The sequence below is a fragment of the Taudactylus pleione genome, unplaced genomic scaffold, assembly GCF_031769625.1.
Source record: "Taudactylus pleione unplaced genomic scaffold, aTauple2 ptg000025l, whole genome shotgun sequence".
In the NCBI taxonomy this organism is placed as follows: domain Eukaryota; kingdom Metazoa; phylum Chordata; class Amphibia; order Anura; family Myobatrachidae; genus Taudactylus; species Taudactylus pleione.
In genome coordinates this window covers 1,148,291-1,171,138 of record NW_028284427.1, presented here as the reverse complement: position 1 = coordinate 1,171,138, position 22,848 = coordinate 1,148,291, and the positions used below count along the sequence as shown (strand labels likewise).

Genomic DNA, 22,848 nt, shown 5'->3' with positions numbered 1-22,848 from the left:
AGTGCCCCTAGTAGTAGTAGTCCCCCCACTCCAGCAGTACCCCTAGTAGTAGTCCCTCCCCAGCAGTGCCCCTGGTAGTAGTCCCCCCCCTAACAGTGCCCTAGTAGCAGTAGTCCCCCCCCCATCCAGCAGTGCCCCTAGTAGTAGTAGTCCCCCCCTATATATATTATATATATAAAAAATAAATAAAAGACAGAAAACTCAGCACTCACCATTGTTAAATCACTCACAATAATAAATGACTGTATAATAAATATATATATATAGATATATATATATAGATAGATATATAGAGAGAGAGAGAGAGAGAGAGGTAGATGGGTGTGGCGCCAATACTCTTTCAATGTGAAGTAACACAGTATATAGTGAGCATATAGTGTACATATAGCAAACAAAACCTAAAATATTAAGCCGTCAGCTCTGAATCAACATAAAAAATACTTGTGCTAGTATTTTAAAAACAATGTAGACAAGGGGGGAGTTGATATTAGAGCGACTATTTTGCTAAAAAATTGTGTAAATGTGAATAAATAGTTTGAATAAATATAGTGATAAAATTAATAACAGATTTATTATAGACACAGAGTAAGGGACCTCAAAGATAAAAAAGGTTACCCTTAATCACATAGAAATAAATAAATAATAAACAAGAAAGTATAAAATCCAGAGGCATTTCATACATATATAAATAAAAATATAAAATCAAGAGGCATTTCATACAATAGTAAACAGATGGAGATAAAAAATTGATTTTAAACTAAATAAATAAGGAATAAATATAGCAGCTTATCTGATACAACGAGAGAGACTGTTTTCAGAGTTCATGAGGCATAGGTCAGACACTCCCAACGCGTTTCGTCTCTAGACTTCATCAAGGGGATAGTGTGTTAGTGGGGTATAAATAAGTCTACCTCACTGTGAGTTCAAGAGGGGGTCATGGGTCCGCATCACTTCCTGTGCTCAGGAGTTCATATGTTAGCAAAAAACTTTAATAAGATAGCTTATGGGTTGTTACTTCCGCCCTACTCCCGTACGTCACATCCTTTCCACCGCCTTTGTGAAGAAATCCTGAAAAAATCAAGGTCGTCCTGGAGTGATGTCACTTTCGTGCATCTCAATCATATATTAACACCTGGCTGCGTCATGTTGCTTCCGCTCTGACTGTACGTTTGCATCCGGCCGCGTCACGTGTATCACATCACTTCCGTCCTGGCTAGGCGCTGTGTCCGGAATGTTCAAAGCCATTACTTCTGCCCTGACTTAGCGCTACACCTGGAATAGATATCCGCCATCATAGCTCGATTCATTCAGATTTCTGGTTACCATAGTGATGCTTCCGCCCTTATAGACGTGTAGTGGATTTGGCTTTCGCCCATACACTAAATACACATCTTTAAACGTACCATGCTTTCTACAGCTCAAAAAAGAAAATAAATGTTAGAATCATATGCAAAAATAAAAAAAAAATTTACATTTCCTATTTCAAGCTCACTGATGAAAAATAGTAGAGCAACAGATCCCTCTATATACACCATAGGTCACCCCCTAACTAAATAGATCTACCATGCAAAAAATTTTCAAAATATAATGTATTCTTTTAAAAAGGATTCCTTATTTAGAACATAATTAAGGCAAGGAAAATAGTTCTTTTAAGATATTAGTTGTCCTTGTCTTCCTAAGTATATTTAAGATCAATTTCATTAGTGTCCTTTAACTTGATAAAAATTCCTTACATTTTGATAACAAGTCCAGCAGATTCCAAAAGATGATTCCTTGTTTTAAGGGAGGTACTAAGATCGGGCTGCTTTTCAATCGCTGGGAATACTTCCTAGATGTTCATCATCTTTTCCTTTCAGGGATATATGGGTTTAACAACACCTAGAATTCCCAAGAAGTTGCCCAACTTGGTACTGATCAGGCCCAACTACACTAAGCTTGTAACCAAACTTAATGAGATGGTATAGTTGTACACCATAAATCCCTAAGACAGCTTCTTGTTCATGTGCCATATGCTTCATTCATCCAATAAGTAGGTTAGGTACAATTCACTCTCGGTCAATGCTACCCGTATAAACCTTTCAAGTATTTGCAGCACCCGGTATTCTTAAGTGGTGACCCTACTTAGTACTAACCGGGCCCAACCATGTTTAGCTTCCAAGATCAGACGAGATTGGGCATACGCATGATGGTATGGCAGCAAATACTATTTACTCGGTCAGTGGTCAGCACTGCATCGTGCACTAATCAGACCTCTCAATGTACAACCAGAAGAACCTGGAAGCACCTAGGAGATGAAATAGTAGATGTGAACTTGCAACCTCAAAGGAACGGAGCAATCTCGTAATACTCGTTAAATCCTTTCGGTGTCAATGTGCCCAGTTCAAACAGCCAGAACATATCTCTCCTTGATAAAAGATTGCCCAGGTCTCCTCCTCTTTCTCCCAATCTCACATGTTCGATTGCTTTAAAGGTAATATCTTCCGGGTTGGAGTTGTGGTGATTCAAAAAGTGCTTAGAGACTGCGTGCCCCTCTACTTTATTTTTGATATTCCGAATGTGATCTTGGATTCTAATCTTTAAAGGTCTCTTTGTTTTTCCTATGTATTTGAGTCCACACGTACATTCCAACAAATAAATAACTGACGTGGAATTGCAATTCATAAAATCCTTTATCGTGTATTCTTTGGAACCATCCGAGTTAGTGAAGGTTTTTCTTTTGGGGTGAAGAAATTTGCAGATATTGCAATGGCCGCATTTATAGCTTCCATTGCATTTTAGAGAGTTCAATGTTGTTTTATGTGCTCCGTCTTTATCCCTTAGCATGCTTGATGCCAACAAATCTTTCAGATTCTTCGACTTTCTATAAATAATTTGTGGTTTGGGAGGCAGAATTTGATTTAGTACTGGATCCATTAAAAGAATATTCCAATTTCTATTAAAAGATTTCCTGATCTGATTCTCATGGCCATTGTATGTAGTGATGAAGGGTATCATATCTTTTTTCTGGATCCTTTCTGTTTTATATTTCAATAAATCACTTCTTTCTAAAGTTCTAGTTTTCTTCATTGCTTTTTAGAGGATCTCTTCAGGGTATTCTTTTTCCTTGAATCTGTTTGCATAAACCTCGAGTTGTTCATCACATGTCTTTATATCGCTACAGTTGCGTTTTATCCTGTAAAATTGGGAATAAGGGATATTTTCTTCCACTTATCCAGGTGACAACTTTTGAAATGCAGGTAACTGTTGGCGTCTACACCTTTTATAAAATTCTTAGTGCAAATTTTATTTTCACTTGATGATAGAATCAGATCTAAAAACTCAATGCTAGAGTTATTGAAATTGGACGTAAATTTAAGATTCATATTATTGTTTAAAATATGTATTAAAAATTGCTTAAAATTCTCCTCTGAACCTTCCCAAATAATTAAAATATCATCAATGTATCTTTTATAGAAGATAATATTGTCCTTAAATGGATTGTTTTTATATATATATAATTCATCTCCCAACAGCCCATGAATTGATTTGCAAAACTTGGGGCAAAAGTCGTACCCATAGCTGTTCCGCAAACTTGGCGGTAAAATTGATCTAAAAATTTAAAATAATTATGATTAAGAATAAAAGACATAATATCACATAAAAACTCTTTATGGGCAGCCTCCATTTCCTCATCCATCTCCAAAAAAGTTCTTGCTGCGTTGATTCCTTTAGAGTGCTCAATACATGTGTACAAGGATTGGACATCAATTGTGACCCAGTTGTATGTTTGTTTCCATTGTATATCTCCAATTTGTTGTAGTATACTTGTAGTATCCTTTAAATATGAGTCCAAATTTATAACATATTTTTGGAGAAAAATGTCTACATATTTGGAGAGGTTAGAGGTGAGTGAATCAATACCTGCTATAATCGGCCTGCCCGGAGGTTCTTTGAGTGATTTGTGGATCTTAGGTAGGAAGTAAAATATTGGGGTTGTGGGGTTTGATTTCATTAAAAATTGAAATTCTTCTTTTGTTAAAATATTCCTATGCAGACCATGTAATAAGATGGTTCTTAATTCCTCAATGTATTCTTCTGCTGGATCTTTATATAATTTTTCATAAGAGTTTACATCTTCGAGTAGCCTATAGGCTTCTCTTAAATAGTAAGCATAGTCCATGATCACCAAACCCCCCCCTTTGTCAGCCGGTTTAAGAACTATCTCTCGATTTTCCTTTAGGTTCTTCAGGGCTTCTTTTTCTCTGTTATTTTAATTCTGTTTTTTTATATGGTTAACATCTTGCTCACACAGGTCTTTTTTAACCATTTCGTAAAAAAAAAACACTTATGTGGTTCCCCTTTGACTCTAACGGGTGGTATGTAGATTTACCCTTAAGGCCCGATTTTGAGATAGATTCATTATAGTTTCTTATGGGTGCTGATTCCTTCCTTAAAAAATGTCTTTTAAGCGTAAGATTTCTTATGAATTTATTTAGATCAATAAATGTATCAAATCTATTCATTCTTCTTGTTGGGGCAAAATTCAATCCTTTACTTAGTAATGTGATTTCCGGTTCAGTCAGTACATGCTGGGATAAATTAAAAATACCTTTGGTCTTAGGATCTAGTGTATGTTTCTCCTTTTTACATTTCTTCCTCTTGCCGCACCGCTTGCCTCTTCGTCTCTGAAACTTCTTTTTAAGGGGGAGGCTGTCTTTGTAATTTCTCTGAATAACGGGTTTCTGCTGTTTACGTGATCTTGGGCAGGTGATAAAAAAAGCTTGTTATCACTGATTGAGTCCAAATGTTGTAGTGCGGTGAACCTATTTCTAGATTGTAAATTTGACGTTCCAGGTATTGAAGTGTGTTCTTGATGACTCCTGAAGCTATGTCTTCTCTTATGTGTAGTCTTCCAGTTGGATCTGCCACCAGGTTCAAATCTGTTGGGGATCCTCTCCTGTTTCTGAAATCTACTCCAATTTTTAACTTTATCACATTCATAGTCTTTTTTTTATCTCTGATGAATTTTTTCTCCTTATTCTTCATGACTGACTCTTCAACTCTCTCTAACTTCCTCAGTAAAACTTTTTCATTTTCTTTATATTCATCTTTTTCTTTACGTTCCTCCATCAGAGGTTCCATTTTGTTAATTTCTTTCTCCAAATTGGAGAGTGCCACCTTTTTCTCTTCTACAATTAATTGAATCAATTCCAGAGAACATTTGTGCAAAATAGTGTCCCAATTTTTCATGAAATCAGGGTTATCATGTCCAAAGGTGGGATTTTTAATGAGCCTCAAGCCTCTAGGAATTCTATTTACAGATATATAATGTTCTAACCCCCTAATATCCCACCATGCTTTTACTTCTTTTATTAGCAATTTTTCCATATCCCAAAACATATTATCCATGTTTTCTGTTGGAATAGTTTCGTGGGTGGGGGTCATTTTCATTAAATACTTTCTGACATAAATCACTTCTCTTGTTTACACGTTCTCTGTTTCTAAACATTATATATCTGTAAATAGAATTCCTAGAGGCTTGAGGCTCATTAAAAATCCCACCTTTGGACTTGATAACCCTGATTTCATGAAAAATTGGGACACTTTTGCACAAATGTTCTCTGGAATTGATTCAATTAATTGTAGAAGAGAAAAAGGTGGCACTCTCCAATTTGGAGAAAGAAATTAACAAAATGGAACCTCTGATGGAGGAACTTAAAGAAAAAGATGAATATAAAGAAAATGAAAAAGTTTTACTGAGGAAGTTAGAGTTGAAGAGTCTGTCATGAAAAATAAGGAGAAAAAATTCATCAGAGATAAAAAAGACTATGAATGTGATAAAGTTAAAAATTGGAGTAGATTTCAGAAACAGGAGAGGATCCCCAACAGATTTGAACCTGGTGGCGGATCCAACTGGAAGACTACACATAAGAGAAGACATAGCTTCAGGAGTCATCAAGAACACACTTCAATACCTGGAACGTCAAATTTACAATCTAGAAATAGGTTCACCGCACTACAACATTTGGACTCAATCAGTGATAACGAGCTTTTTTTATCACCAGCCCAAGATCACGTAAACAGCAGAAACCCGTTATTCAGAGAAATTACAAAGACAGCCTCCCCCTTAAAAAGAAGGTTCAGAGATGAAGAGGCAAGTGGGGCGGCAGGAGGAAGAAGTGTAAAAAGGAGAAACTTACACTAGATCCTAAGACCAAAGGTATTTTTAATTTATCCCAACATGTACTGACTGAACCGGAAATCACATTACTAAGTAAAGGATTGAATTTTGCCCCAACAAGAAGAATGAATAGATTTGATACATTTATTGATCTAAATAAATTCGTAAGAAATCTTACGCTTAAAAGACATTTTTTAAGGAAGGAATCAGCACCCATAAGAAACTATAATGAATCTATCTCAAAATCGGGCCTTAAGGGTAAATCTACATACCACCCGTTAGAGTCAAAGGGGAACCACATAAGTGTTTTTTACGAAATGGTTAAAAAAGACCTGTGTGAGCAAGAGGTTAACCATATAAAAAAACAGAATTAAAATAACAGAGAAAAAGAAGCCCTGAAGAACCTAAAGGAAAATCGAGAGATAGTTCTTAAACCGGCTGACAAAGGGGGGGGTTTGGTGATCATGGACTATGCTTACTATTTAAGAGAAGCCTATAGGCTACTCGAAGATGTAAACTCTTATGAAAAATTATATAAAGATCCAGCAGAAGAATACATTGAGGAATTAAGAACCATCTTATTACATGGTCTGCATAGGAATATTTTAACAAAAGAAGAATTTCAATTTTTAATGAAATCAAACCCCACAACCCCAATATTTTACTTCCTACCTAAGATCCACAAATCACTCAGAGAACCTCCGGGCAGGCCGATTATAGCAGGTATTGATTCACTCACCTCTAACCTCTCCAAATATGTAGACATTTTTCTCCAAAAATATGTTATAAATTTGGACTCATATTTAAAGGATACTACAAGTATACTACAACAAATTGGAGATATACAATGGAAACAAACATACAACTGGGTCACAATTGATGTCCAATCCTTGTACACATGTATTGAGCACTCTAAAGGAATCAACGCAGCAAGAACTTTTTTGGAGATGGATGAGGAAATGGAGGCTGCCCATAAAGAGTTTTTATGTGATATTATGTCTTTTATTCTTAATCATAATTATTTTAAATTTTTAGATCAATTTTACCGCCAAGTTTGCGGAACAGCTATGGGTACGACTTTTGCCCCAAGTTTTGCAAATCAATTCATGGGCTGTTGGGAGATGAATTATATATATATATATATATATATATATAAAAACAATCCATTTAAGGACAATATTATCTTCTATAAAAGATACATTGATGATATTTTAATTATTTGGGAAGGTTCAGGAGAATTTTAAGCAATTTTTAATACATATTTTAAACAATAATATGAATCTTAAATTTACGTCCAATTTCAATAACTCTAGCATTGAGTTTTTAGATCTGATTCTATCATCAAGTGAAAATAAAATTTGCACTAAGAATTTTATAAAAGGTGTAGATGCCAACAGTTACCTGCATTTCAAAAGTTGTCACCTGGATAAGTGGAAGAAAAATATCCCTTATTCCCAATTTTACAGGATAAAACGCAACTGTAGCGATATAAAGACATGTGATGAACAACTCGAGGTTTATGCAAACAGATTCAAGGAAAAAGAATACCCTGAAGAGATCCTCTCAAAAGCAATGAAGATAACTAGAACTTTAGAAAGAAGTGATTTATTGAAATATAAAACAGAAAGGATCCAGAAAAAAGATATGATACCCTTCATCACTACATACAATGGCCATGAGAATCAGATCAGGAAATCTTTTAATAGAAATTGGAATATTCTTTTAATGGATCCAGTACTAAATCAAATTCTGCCTCCCAAACCACAAATTATTTATAGAAAGTCGAAGAATCTGAAAGATTTGTTGGCACCAAGCATGCTAAGGGATAAAGACGGAGCACATAAAACAACATTGAACTCTCTAAAATGCAATGGAAGCTATAAATGCGGCCATTGCAATATCTGCAAATTTCTTCACCCCAAAAGAAAAACCTTCACTAACTCGGATGGTTCCAAAGAATACACGATAAAGTATTTTATGAATTGCAATTCCACGTCAGTTATTTATTTGTTGGAATGTACGTGTGGACTCAAATACATAGGAAAAACAAAGAGACCTTTAAAGATTAGAATCCAAGAACACATTCGGAATATCAAAAATAAAGTAGAGGGGCACGCAGTCTCTAAGCACTTTTTGAATCACCACAACTCCAACCCGGAAGATATTACCTTTAAAGCAATCGAACATGTGAGATTGGGAGAAAGAGGAGGAGACCTGGGCAATCTTTTATCAAGAAGAGAGATGTTCTGGCTGTTTGAACTGGGCACATTGACACCAAAAGGATTTAACGAGTATTACGAGATTGCTCCGTTCCTTTGAGGTTGCAAGTTCACATCTACTATTTCATCTCCTAGGTGCTTCCAGGTTCTTCTGGTTGTACATTGAGAGGTCTGATTAGTGCACGATGCAGTGCTGACCACTGACCGAGTAAATAGTATTTGCTGCCATACCATCATGCGTATGCCCAATCTCGTCTGATCTTGGAAGCTAAACATGGTTGGGCCCGGTTAGTACTAAGTAGGGTCACCACTTAAGAATACCGGGTGCTGCAAATACTTGAAAGGTTTATACGGGTAGCATTGACCGAGAGTGAATTGTACCTAACCTACTTATTGGATGAATGAAGCATATGGCACATGAACAAGAAGCTGTCTTAGGGATTTATGGTGTACAACTATACCATCTCATTAAGTTTGGTTACAAGCTTAGTGTAGTTGGGCCTGATCAGTACCAAGTTGGGCAACTTCTTGGGAATTCCAGGTGTTGTTAAACCCATATATCCCTGAAAGGAAAAGATGATGAACATCTAGGAAGTATTCCCAGCGATTGAAAAGCAGCCCGATCTTAGTACCTCCCTTAAAACAAGGAATCATCTTTTGGAATCTGCTGGACTTGTTATCAAAATGTAAGGAATTTTTATCAAGTTAAAGGACACTAATGAAATTGATCTTAAATATACTTAGGAAGACAAGGACAACTAATATCTTAAAAGAACTATTTTCCTTGCCTTAATTATGTTCTAAATAAGGAATCCTTTTTAAAAGAATACATTATATTTTGAAATTTTTTTGCATGGTAGATCTATTTAGTTAGGGGGTGACCTATGGTGTATATAGAGGGATCTGTTGCTCTACTATTTTTCATCAGTGAGCTTGAAATAGGAAATGTAAATTTTTTTTTTATTTTTGCATATGATTCTAACATTTATTTTCTTTTTTGAGCTGTAGAAAGCATGGTACGTTTAAAGATGTGTATTTAGTGTATGGGCGAAAGCCAAATCAACTACACGTCTATAAGGGCGGAAGCATCACTATGGTAACCAGAAATCTGAATGAATCGAGCTATGATGGCGGATATCTATTCCAGGTGTAGCGCTAAGTCAGGGCAGAAGTAATGGCTTTGAACATTCCGGACACAGCGCCTAGCCAGGGCGGAAGTGATGTGATACACGTGACGCGGCCGGATGCAAACGTACAGTCAGAGCGGAAGCAACATGACGCAGCCAGGTGTTAATATATGATTGAGATGCACGAAAGTGACATCACTCCGGGACGACCTTGATTTTTTCAGGATTTCTTCACAAAGGCGGTGGAAAGGATGTGACGTACGGGAGTAGGGCGGAAGTAACAACCCATAAGCTATCTTATTAAAGTTTTTTGCTAACATATGAACTCCTGAGCACAGGAAGTGATGCGGACCCATGACCCCCTCTTGAACTCTCAGTGGGGTATAAATAACAGTCTACCTCACTAACACACTATCCCCTTGATGAAGTCTAGAGACGAAACGCGTTGGCAGTGTCTGACCTATGCCTCATGAACTCTGAAAACAGTCTCTCTCGTTGTATCAGATAAGCTGCTATATTTATTCCTTATTTATTTATTTAGTTTACAATCAATTTTTTATCTCCATCTGTTTACTATTGTATTAAATGCCTCTTGATTTTATTTTTATATTTGTATGAAATACCTCTGGATTTTATACTTTCTTGTTTATTTATGTGTGATTAAGGGTAACCTTTTTTATCTTTGAGGTCCCTTACTCTGTGTCTATAATAAATCTGTTATTAATTTTATCACTATATTTATTCAAACTATTTATTCACATTTACACAATTTTTTAGCAAAATAGTCGCTCTAATATCAACTCCCCCCTTGTCTACACACACATATATATATATATATATATAGTCCCCCTAGTAGTAGTGCCCCCCCTAACAGTGCCCCTGGTAGTAGTAGCCCCCCCCATCCAGCAGTGCCCCTAGTAGTAGTCCCTCCCCAGCAGTGCCCCTGGTAGTAGTCTCACCTCCAGCAGTGCCCCTAGTAGTAGTAGTCCCCCATCCAGCAGTGCCCCTAATAGTAGTAGTCCCCCATCCAGCAGTGCCCCTAGCAGTAGTCCCTCCCCAGCAGTGCCCCTGGTAGTAGCCCCCCCCTAACAGTGCCCCTAGTAGTAGACCCCCATCCAGAAGTGCCCCTAGTAGTAGTAGTCCCCCCCAATCCAGCAGTACCCCTGGTAGTAGTCCCTCCCTAACAGTGCCCCTAGTAGTAGTCCCCCCTCCAGCAGTGCCCCTAGTAGTAGACCCCCATCCAGCAGTGCCCCTAGTAGTAGTAGACCCCCCCAATCCAGCAGTACCCCTGGTAGTAGTCCCTCCCTAACAGTGCCCCTAGTAGTAGTAGTCCCCCCCATTCCAGCAGTGCCCGACAGACACGAAAAAAAAAAAATCCACTTACCTTTTTCCCTGCTCCGGCGTCGGCTCCTCCGTCCAGTGTCCTCCCGCGCCGGCCCGCTCTGCATGATGGGAGTCTCTCTCATCAGCCACTGCGGGAGCCGGAAGCCCGGCTCCGGCAGTGGGTTCAGCAGCCGATGAGAGTCTGTCTGACTCTCATTGGCTGCTAAAACAAATACACAGCTGCCAGCGCCGGCAGCTGTGTGTTTGTTCCTGGCAGTGTAGTGTGTACTGCACTTATGTGCATTCCACACTACCGCCGTGCGCCTGGGCCTATGGTGTCAGTCACGGCTCTGCTCCGCAAATGGCCATGGGAGGAATGGAAGCGGCTGGGCATGCGCAGCATGCCCTCCCGCGGCCATCTTGTTTCCTCCTGTAGCCAGAATGAGCTTCTGGACAGTAGCTCATTCTGACATGGGCGTCTCACCTGGCCACTGCGCTGCCCGATCGGAGCTGAGCTCCGATCACGGCAGCAGCAGGGTAGGGAGGAGGGGCATGCAGCACCGGTGGTGGTGGGGGAACAGTGGCAGAGCCCTGGAATGCCCCTATGCATTTGCTTATTATGCCTATGCCTAGGGCCGGCTCTGTAAAGAGGTTGTTGCTGGTGACCTGGACGGAGGTGGGCAGGGCCATATGTTTGGCCAAACATATGCTTAACGACCTCTTATATGATATTTAACTGTAAAATCCATATTTCAAAATTTATATTTTCAATCTTCTCACTGTCTCTCCCATTTGTGTCACTCCTGTGTGTCTGACCCTCCCCTTTAAAATGTAAGCTCATATGAACAGGGCCCTCTTCCCTCATGTGCTTTTCTTTCTCTTACTTATACTATCAACTATTCCATACTACCTACAACAGCACCTAACCCTTGGTTTCAGTCGCCCTGCTGCTTATTTGAGTATTATAACCATTGTTGCAGCAATATTTATAAACCATGTCCTTGTTTTGCAGTGTTTTGTACTGTAAGTCACTGTTTTCTATGTACTTTGTAATGCTGGCCATACACGCTGCAATTATCGGGACGATCCGCCCGATATCGGCGGATCGCCGCGATAATTGTAGCGTGGGGGGGGGGGGGGGGGGGAGAGACCGAGGGTTAAATATTGCTCGGTCGGGCATGCTGGATTGTCCAGCATGCCCGTCTGATGAGATATTTACCCGGTACCTGTCGGCCGCATCGGGCAGTGTGCGCCAAGGGCGCCCGACAGACAGATATTTCCAGTGTTCCTTCCTACGGAAGGAGCAGGGAAATGTCTCCTCCCCCGGGGGCGGAGCGCAGATGTCGGGCTATACACTGTAAGAGAAATCTCACAGTGTATGCCGGCGACTTCTGCGGCTGGCAGCTGGCCAGATAAAATGTCTGTCGGTCTGACAGACATTTTATCTTGCCGTGTATGCCCAGCATTAGGCATGTGGAACCCTTGTGGCTCCATATAGATAAACAAACAACCATAATAATAATCATAATACAGATTTCCCCCTACAATCCAAAAACATAGTGGTAGGATAATTAGCTGCTGACAAAATGACCCATAGAATGTGTGAGGTAAAGAATTTAGACTGTAAGCTTCCCAGGGGCAGCTTACATATTCTATGGTTTTAAAGATGCATACACACGTAACAATTCTTTTAACAATTTGTCGATAACGACGTCGTTATCGTTAAATCGTTCAAAAAAATAGTTCAGTTTATGAGTTATAACGATGAACGATAATCACAAATGCGTTTGTAGTTATCGTTCATTGTCCATTTCAGACTGTCCAACATGACTATTTTCATTAAGGGAAGGAACATTATTCGTTCATTACACTTCAAAAAATCGTTCACTTTTTCAAGGGAAAATCTGAAAGAAAATCTGACAGAAAATCGTTGGTTACAAAATCGTTACGTGTGTATGCACCTTAAGTCTTATACACTGACTGTACTATTTTCATCATATAAAAAAAACTTCAAATTTATCTAGACTCCTTCTGTAATAATTTACATATCTACCTGATCCACTGTTCACGCCAAATGACCATATGCCAGTGTGTCCAACAGGGGCTGAAAAGGTGTTTCCCAATGCACAAGATGTAAAATAGCCGCTTTGACGGATTCGTGCTAATCTCTCTGTTCCAATAGGTGGTGGTATTTTCCGATCATTTGTCAAATGAACTGGCTGCAATTGACCCAGCGAAGGAGAAGGAGAGGATACAGATGACAAAGGTGGAGATGAACCTGAAGAAGCCGATGCAACAGGAGACTCACCTGAAATATTATATTTAACAATTTTAGTACAATGCCAAACAAACAATGTCGTCTGTCACTAACTCATGAGGCAAAACAAGCTCTACTGCTCAAAGAACATATACAACAGAAGAGAAAACTGCCTAAATTATGCAACAATGATAATACTATAGAATTTAAAATTTATGTGAAAAAACCTTATTAAAGTTTAGATAAACATTGGCTAATACATACATGAACTTGAAGAATTTGTCCACGGATGTGGTGAAAAATGCTGCCTACTAAAGCTGGGAGTGCCAACACTAGGCCCTTGCAAAAACACTTGACTTGCATGGAGATTTGCTGTAAAATTGGTCAGCGGCATTGAAGTGGGTAATGAACAAGGCTCGGAGCCATCAAATGATGCAGCTATGAACAAAATTTAAAAAAAAGTACAGATTAAAACAATAAAAAACGTCCTAAAATTAAACATTAGGTAAAATATCCAGCTTTACTCAACTTTAAATGAGTTTCATTACACAAAATTAAACCGCATTTCTGGATGAAATAAAATAATGCTTACAGGCATGGTAAGCACACTGATTACCATTGCTGTCTCATACAACTAAGGCCAGGGTTGGACAGAAAACGGCCCTCCAGCTGCTGTGGGTCTACACATTCCAGCATGCGGACACAGTTATGCTATCAGGTCATGCTAAAACTAAGGCAGGGCATGCTGGGATGTGGAGTTTAACTGGAGGGCCGCGAAGGCCATCGGTTTGCATAAAACCAGGGCACTATATGGAGTTTGTAGGTTCTTCCTATGCACGCCTCTTCCAGGGACTCTGTTTGCTCAGCTATTCCAAAAACATACTTGTAGGTTAATGACTATTCAAACTCTTGTAAGTTTATTCCATAGACAAAAAACCTTACGGTTTTGCATGTCGCATTAAGGCTTCTTAGACATGATCTGAAATTTCACAAAACCTAATGAATTTCTACCACTCAAACTTAAAAAGCAATGAAATTCCGATCATTAAGGCTGACGCCTTAATGGACGTGTTCCTTGCGCAATACAGATATGGTATGCCATTACACCCTGTGGTTAACTGCATATTCAGCACTCTTAGAGTGAGATTACTGTTACTCACAAAATGGTGGAGCTGCTAATTCACAGAATTGTGTGCTCATTGGAATACACACATGCAGTCTATGCAACCGAGGTCTGAGTAGAAGATAGAGCTGCGTAGATGGGATAAGAGTGGTGTGGATGGGGGGTGGAGGCAGAAAGGCGTGGATGGGGAAGACAAAGGCATGGAAAGGGGGGAAGATTAAGCAGTACAGATGGGGGGAGCCGAAGTGATGCACATGGGTGGAAACAGTGGTGCGGCACTCCAGGACATGACAGCACATTTTTACATAAGAACTATTGTGCAAGATCTAAAGATAGCTGACTGCATGCACTGATCAGTGACATCAGATTCAGAGAGGCATGCATCTGTGATCAGTGAGTTTCCGACGTTTTCACCTGGGAGTCAGCGGTCTTTAAGCTCTTTTGCATGGCCGTCGCCTCCCCAGGGCTTCCGGCGTCTTCCTTCTTCAGGAGCTCTTTGCGGTCCTTCCCCCACCGATGGACTGCCAGCTGCTGCCTTGCGCTGGCTTATATAAGCCAAGGGGGTGGGGCGATGAAATCTTAAACTTCAAAAATGGCGCTAAGGCCCAATTTTTGAAAATAGCACCCACTGCCGAACTCTGCACAATGGCTGGGATCCTCTCTGATCCAGGTCTGCCGCCATACCCACTACCTCCGCCAGGTCCCCCTGCCGCCGCCATGTCCGCTACCTCCGCCACTAACGCCAGCCATGTTAGTACATCCAGGTGAAGCCACTGTACACCCCCCTGGAGGAGGCACCTACTGAGCATGCGCAACAAGTTGACATTTCAAATCTATATAATGGGGCATTTGTCGGCTAATAGTTTAAAATCTGTAACTTTCTCAATTACCTGAACCCCAAAAGGCCCTACACTATAACAAGAGCTACCTAACAAAACAAACCCCAAGTCCTAATGTGTCCTCTACCCCGAGTTATGCTTTTCCAAAAATCCCCCATAGTGTAAAGCAGAAAAGTGTCAGTTTTGATCAAACAGGAAGTGGAAGAAAAAAAAACTGACAGTTTAAACTTTAGATTGTTCCTAATTATTCATTTTTAAATTTTTGCCCTGAAATTTTGCATGCAGCACCGAGCGACAGTTCTACCCATCCATGCCAAAATTAAGCTTAGTACATCCAATAGCTTTTGAGATGTAGCCCCTTAAACACCATGCCGCATCTCAGGACTTCCCTAAGGGAGAATTCAGTTTATTTGAGTAGGCCTTAATATAAGGGCACGACCATGCCCTTATAATTTGGTAGAGAAGAGACTGTAAGATCCAATGAGGATGATAATTAAATATGGTCTGAAAAGCACTGGTTAGTATGCTAGCACTATATAAATAAAATACTTACTGCAAGTCTTAACAGGTGTATGCTCATCACAGTGATACTATCTGTACCATCATAGGACTCTACTCTGATTAGCAAAAGCAGTTTAGCAAAACGGAAAATGATTGTCATGCCTTCAGCATAGGGTTTATGTTACATTAATTCATATTAGCAGCCCCACCTAGTGGTCAGCACAGTAGCAGTTTAAATCGGATCTATTTTGTCCCTCCTAACATGCCTTAGCAGTCTAGCAATGCATTCTGGGCTAAAGGAGCTGTAAGCAGCCATTTCCTTCACACACACGGTCCCAGACAGTCATCACTTCATATGCTCAACCTGGTATAGCATCCGATGGTTAAGTTTCTAAGCTTCAACTGTGCCATCATAGATCTGCTTAGCCAGTTATGTATATTAGCTGTACTATATCACACTGCAGCCTATACTGTATATTTCATTCTGTTTGCATATTCCATGTTATGTATAGGTTTGCCTTACATTTCCATGTACATATTGTATTTGCCTTTTATTGTTTACATTTACAGTTTTACCGCACACTCGCTTATACGCATGTATCTGTGCACATTCACACAAGTTCCTCTATTGAATAATAAACTCAGTTCTTCAGATCACATCTGACTGGATTATTGGAAGATAGAGTCTTGGTTATGCTGTCTGCTCCAAATTTGTCAGACACATAGTGAGGGGCAGAACAATGATCCTAACACACAAACTGATATTACAGCAAGGGAATTACCCTACCCATAGATCCCCTCAGGAACGCTCTAGGAGCAGCTCCATAGAGACAACACACCTGGCGTCTCACAGCCATGGCCAAGAGCAAAGACTGACACTGTGGAGGGGGGGTGGTCACCAATGTGAAGCAGAAAGCACTAAGCATGAAGCTACTTACCAGGTCTGCAAGAGGCTCAGGGCCTGATTCAGACCCGGACGCTCTGACAAGAGCGCTCGCTCTGAATCGGGGCCCTCCTACCTAAAAATGGAGTGGCCTCCTGGCCGCTCGCATAGCTGTGGGTGACCACCCACAGCTTATGCGAGTGGCCAAAAAGATGGTCGCGATGGTCAAGACCATCGCGACCATCGGGCTTGCGACGAGACCCTGCGGTAGGGTCTCGCTGCCGCAAGCCCAAGAGTGCTTTTGGCTCTATCAGAGCCAAAAGCACTCCCACTGACATCACTAGTGATGTCAGTGGGGCCGGACCCAGACGGAAGGCGTTCCCACGTGTGGGCAGCAACGTCCTCGGCACGCCCACCAAAGGGGGCGTGCTGTCACTCACCATCGACAGCACGCCCCCTTTGGTGCGAGACCCATAGCGACAGCTTGGCTGTCGCTATGCGGGTCTCGCGCATGCGCACGACGGAGCTCCCTCCGTCGTGCGCATGCGCATTAGGGCACCATCGACCAGCTTGCGAGCGTCCTGCGCTCGCGAGTGGGTCTGAATTAGGCCCTCAGACTCATCTTAAGCAGCCATTTAAAAGTTTATTTATGGTTAAGAAAATCACCCAAACTACGAACTTGGTGTATTTTTTTTTTTTTTTAACAGCTTTGCCAAACGTTACTTATAAATAAAAAAATATTGTACTTGGTCAGCTTTCAAGGGCATATTACAAGCTGGTTTAGGATCACAGATGTCATTTGTTTGCCTATTCCCGGACCAAGCCTTTCCATAAAGTCAAATACAGTTCTTTTCCGTTTTAACAACCATGGCGCAAAGAGGCTTTCGTCATAGAACGCAATACTTCATTTGCTTAAACCTCAAAGCACTATATCAATCATACATTTAGCATTTGCCAAATGGTCAGAACACAAAATAGACATCTTACCAGAAACATTGCTTGTCCAGTATATAAACAAAATAGATACGTTAAAAAGTAATTAACAAAATGCATTTGTTCATGTAAATCTAACAAAACTGCTTTCTTTTAAAAGGTATTTTTTTTAATAATCAGAAATCCACAGCAAGGATGCATATTGCAGTGGCTGGAGGAGTCTGACATGAATGCTCTGGTGTGTTTAACTCTGTGTATAGAATAGAACAAAGAATACAAAAAAGCACCTGCATCATAAATTTTGAAAACACCTTTTTGTTACATGATCTTATAATTGCAAATGTCATTAAGGCACCAACACAGAGCTTTCCTCAGTACCTCTATTTACTGTATGTAATATACGACAACATGTAGATAAAACAATTGACTAAAACTTTCCCCTTTAGATTTCCTTCCAAAAACAAATTTTGATCAAATGGACGAGGACGTGGATCATTACGTGGCACTAGAGACTTTGGGCAGGATTCAATTAGCCGCGAATAGGCGCATTTTGGCTAAAAGTTTACACTTGTGTGAACTTTTCCCCCAAAATTTGTATCGTGCTATCCTATTAGCCGCGGCTTTCCACACATGCGGAATTTGCACAGCTAAAGTGGCAAATAGTTTTTACCATCTTATATCCCCTATCTTGGGATAAAAATGTGGGGACTTGGTTCAGAACCTCTTGGACACCCCCCCCCCCCCTAATGACTAATCAGGAAAAATGTAATTATCAGGGGGAAATTAAGTTAACGAAAAAAATTCTTGTCATTCCTGCGGTCAAAGTGTTGGAAAATAGGTTTAAAAGTAGTGTGGTAAGTATTTTGGGCGGGCTCTATCGATGATACAAGTGTTTTGGGGATTGCAGGTGGCTGCAGCAGGTATATTTTTAACTTAAAAAAAAAGTACCCTAAAATATCAAAAAAATATGTACCCTTAATTTAACTGCAGCATTTATTTTGCCCCCGAAACAACTTGCTTTCTTTCATTTTTCCACTGTTTAAGAAAAATCCAAACAACATCCATTTCACACAATTTAAATCCCTTTCTCAGATTCCATAGGGGACACTGGAGGGTTCATGGCAGTGGGGTATAGACGTAGCTAAGTGGGAGCTGGCTTTTAAAATTTTAGAAGTGTGACTAGCTCCTCCCCCTCTATACCCCCCTACAAGCCCAGTCTTAGGAAACTGTGCCCGAGGAGAGCTGGAAGAAACAAAACGTAAGAGAAGGAGGTGAAGCAAGTACACAACATGGAATGTGTAGAAAGTTGAAATAACAGTACACAAGAAAAAAATCAACCACTTATGACTATAACCATGGCAGGTAGGAACAGCGCAGGGTGGGCGTCCAGTGTCCCCTATGGAATCGGAGAAACTGATTTATCGGTAAGTATCAAAATCCTGTTTTCTCCTTCATCCACTAGGGGACACCGTTCCCTTTATGGGCGGGAGAGTGCTGAGAACCCTGCAAAACAGCATGGCCACACTGCGCTGCAGAGGCCGCAAACGTGTCAAATCTGTAAAACCGGCAAAAAGTATGCCGGACCGACCAAGTGGCCGCCTGGCAAAGCAACTCCATGGAAACCCCACGAGCAGTTGCCCATGAGGAACCCAAGGAGCGAGTGGAATGCGCAGTAATAGCAAAAGGAGGCTCCTTGGAGGAGGCCACATATGCCTAACTGATGGTCAGAAGAATCCAGCGGGCAAGCGTGTTTGGATGCTTGCCAACCAGGACGAGCAGCGTCATAAGACAAACAAAGCGTCTGTCTTACGTATAGCTGCAGTCCGTTTCACATAGATCTGAAGAGCTATAACGACATCCAAGGATTAAGTTGGTGAATCCAGTGGAAGAACCAGTACCACAATAGCTTGATGTGGAAAGCTGAAACCACCTTGGGAATGAATTCCATTCTCATACGGAGCTCCACATTATCTGAGTGAAATGCCAAGTATGGAGGACGACAGGATAGAGCGCCAAGCTGCAATACCGATCTGGCTGAGGCCAGCGCGAGTAGAAGTACCACCTTACATGATAGGCATTTAAACTCCACAGCCTCCAAAGGTTCAAACAGAGGAGATAGTAAAGGTGCCCATCCACTAGACGATCAAGTTGAGCGACTGAACGATAATTCAATCGTTCATAGATCGTTTGCAAAAATGTCTAAAACGACCAGCGATGCGCGTGCCCGCTGGTCGTTTAGACATCTATCATCGTGCAAACATGCTGGTCAACCTGACGAGAAAGTCAGGTTGAGCATGTTTGCAGATGATTGATGAGCCTGCACTGAACGACTGCTCGTTCAGTGCAGGCTCATCACAGACTGACAAACGACTGCACGATTACAATGTCGTAATCGTGCATTTGTTTTCAAGTCTGCTAGTGGATGTGCACCTTAAGAAGGAAAGGATCAGATCCAGATCCCATGAGGCCGTCGGAGACACAAAGGGTGGTTGTAACCGAATAACTCCTTGCAGAAAGGTCTGAACATCCAGAATTAAGGCCAGCTTCTTCTGGAAAAAATACAGACAGTGCCGAAATTTGAAATTTCAGGGAGCCCAGGCGTAGTCCGGCAGAGAAGCCTGCTTGCAGAAAAAGCAGAAGTCTGGCTAGACTAAAAACTGTAGGAGGAGACACTGGTCTTTCACACCATGAAACATAAGCCAAATACGGCGGTAATGTTTCGAAGTAACTTCTTTTTGGGCTCGAAGCATAGTAGGGATTACCCTGGATGGGATTCCTCTTCATCGTAATATGGCCCTTTCAACAGCCACGCTGTCAAACGTAGCCACCTAAAGTCTGGATAGACTAAAGGACCCTGTAGTAAGAGATCTTCTCTCAGAGGGAGTGGCCACGGATCGTCGATCAGCAGAAGATGGAGGTTGGAATACCAAGCTCTGCAAGGCCAATCCGGAGCCACTAAGAGAACCTTGCCCCTCTCCCTCCTGATGTGTTGTAGAATCCGATGGAGAAGAGGAAAAGGAGGGAACATAGACAAAACAGAACCGCCATGGTGTTGACAGTGCGTCCAATGCCTCCGGGTCTCTCGTCCGAGAGTAGTACAGAGGCAATTGATGATTCCGTCTGGACGCCATGAGGTCGACCTGTGGAAGACCCCACCGTTGGACAAGCTGTTGAAACACCGGAGGATGGAGTGTCCTGTGTGCACGTCTTGCCGGCTGAGGTAGTCAGCCTCCCAATTGCTGAAAATCGCCACCGCAAACTTTTCTGCCCAGAGTAGGATTCGGCTTACTTCCTTTATTGCCGCCCGACTTCGGATGCCGCCCTGTCGCTTTATGTACGCCACTGCCGTGGCGTTGTCCGACTGGACTGACTGCTCGACAGCAGGTGATGTGCTGGTTGAAGTGTGTAGAAAACTGCTCATAATTGCAAGATGTTTATCGGCAGATTTGTTTCCTGCGAGATCCAGCGGCCTTGGAAGCGGTATTCCTGAATCACTGCCTCCCATCCTCTCAGACTCGCGTCTGTGGTGAGTAGAGTCCAATCCCACACTCTGAAGCTCTTGCCCTCCAAAAGGTGCGACGAGTTCAGCCACCAGAGAAGGGATATCAAGTTCTGGGACTTAACCTCACACGTTGGTGGAGGAAAAGATGGAATCCTGACCATTGGGAGAGGAAGTCTAGCTGAAACGTACGGGAGTGGAAACGTACAGGAGTGCAAACGTCTGTAAGGAATGGCCTCGAATGCCGCCACCATCTTTCCCAGGAGTCGAATGCAGACATGCACAGATACCCGACGATGTCAAAGGACCGTCCTCACCATCTCCTGAATGGAGGCTGCCTTTTCCTGAGGAAGGAAAACCTGCTGACAGAATCATTCCTAGAAACTGGAGCCTCTGTGTTGGTTGCAGATGAGACTTGGGAAAGTTCATGTTCCACCCGTGATTTATGAGGAGCTTGTGAGTTACTGCGATGTTCTGCAGTAATTGTTCTCTGGAATGAGCCTTCAGAAGGAGATTGTCCAGGTAAGAGATAATCGTGATCCCTAGTTTCCGAAGGAGACCCATCATCACCGCCATGACCTTCGTGTATACCCTGGGGGCTGATGATAAGCCGAAGGGTAAGGCCTGAAACTGGACATGTGATTTCTGAATGGCGAATCTCAGAAACACATGGTGAGGCGGCCAAATAGGGATGTGAAGGCAGGTGTCCTTGATATCTAGAGATACCATGAATTCGCCTTCCTCTAGTCCCGCAATAACTGACTGAAGGGACTCCATCTTGAACTTGAAAATCTTCAGGTAGGGATTGAGAGCCTTCAAGTTCAGAATAGGTCTGAACGAGCAGTCAGGCTTCGGGAACCACGAACAAACTGGAGTAGAAACCTTGTCCGGTCTGATGTCTGGGAACATGGACCAAAACCCTCGCGGACAGAAGTTTGTCTATCGCCTGTTGTAATACAACACTCTTGTCGTTGGAGACTGGCAAACCTGTTGTGAAAAACCGAGGGAGAGATTGAAAGTGAAAATCGAGTTTGTATCCCTGGGTGGTGAGGTACCGAACCCATGCGTCTGTACAAGATTCCGTCCATACTTCTCTGAAGTCCTGAAGACGTGCTCCCTCCCTGGGGTCCCACAAGTGAGAGGGAAGCCGGTCATGCACTAGGTTTGGTAGTTGACTTAAGGTGCGTACACACTAGGCTATTAGGAAAGACTGTACAATTAAGGATGCGGAGCAGCCGATGGAAGATAAGTGGATTTACCCCCAGTAGCCCGAGAAATCCACTTATCAAGTTCCGCTCCAAATAAGACACTTACTTTGAAGGGAAGAGCTTCCACAGCTTTTTTCGTTTCTGCGTCCGCCTGCTATTGATGTAGCCAAAGCGCCCTGCGCGCTGAAACCGCCACAGCTGAAGTTCTGGAGGCAAGATTACAAACATCCTTGGACGCCTCTCCAAGGTAGGCTGCAGCTTCCCCTGTGTGTTCTGCTAGAGGAATATGTTCCACCACCGGGAGCTGGTCTTTCATCCCATCAGCTAACCGTTTTGTCCTTACGAGAAGCCTCCAGCTCAGCAGAGATGTGACATAATGGATGAAAACTGTTCCGCCCAAGACGGCGGTTCCGTCGTCCGTGGAGACTCTTGCTGTGGATTACGCTTGTCACAGAATGTGGGGCTAAATGACTGCCCCTATATATACTTTTCTGCACACTTTGCGCAGATAAATGACTTCTGAGAAGCCTTAGAGCTCCTTCCAGCCATGGTTCATACAAAACCCACACAAACAACAGTAAAGTGTAGTGGAGAGGGTTAACAGGCAAAGACAGATATGCAGAGGTAGGAGAGAAGGGCAGAAAAGGAGTATCACACTTGCCTCCAGCAGTGCTAAAAACACTAGGCACTTTAAACAAGTAACTAATTGAGAATAAGGTAGTTACTTGTCTGTCTAAATGCTCTCCTAACCATTCTAAACCCCACTATGCATTTAC

General features: G+C 41.7%; 1 protein-coding gene and 2 pseudogenes across 2 annotated transcripts in view; 1 reads left to right on the top strand and 2 right to left on the bottom strand.

The window, feature by feature from the left end:
- The window catches only part of ANKHD1 (ankyrin repeat and KH domain containing 1), a 396,742-nt gene that overhangs the window by 43,167 nt on the left and 330,727 nt on the right, over positions 1-22,848 (bottom strand). For both annotated transcript variants that reach the window (XM_088451243.1, XM_088451245.1), the window contains exons 30-31: positions 13,351-13,524; positions 12,883-13,137 (exon numbers count right to left, since the gene is read on the bottom strand). In XM_088451243.1, the coding sequence (XP_088307369.1) occupies positions 12,883-13,137; positions 13,351-13,524 (429 nt within the window). The remainder of the gene's footprint in view (positions 1-12,882; positions 13,138-13,350; positions 13,525-22,848) is intronic.
- On the bottom strand, positions 2,084-2,202 carry LOC148539619 (5S ribosomal RNA; annotated as a pseudogene).
- Positions 8,597-8,715, top strand: LOC148539618 (5S ribosomal RNA; annotated as a pseudogene).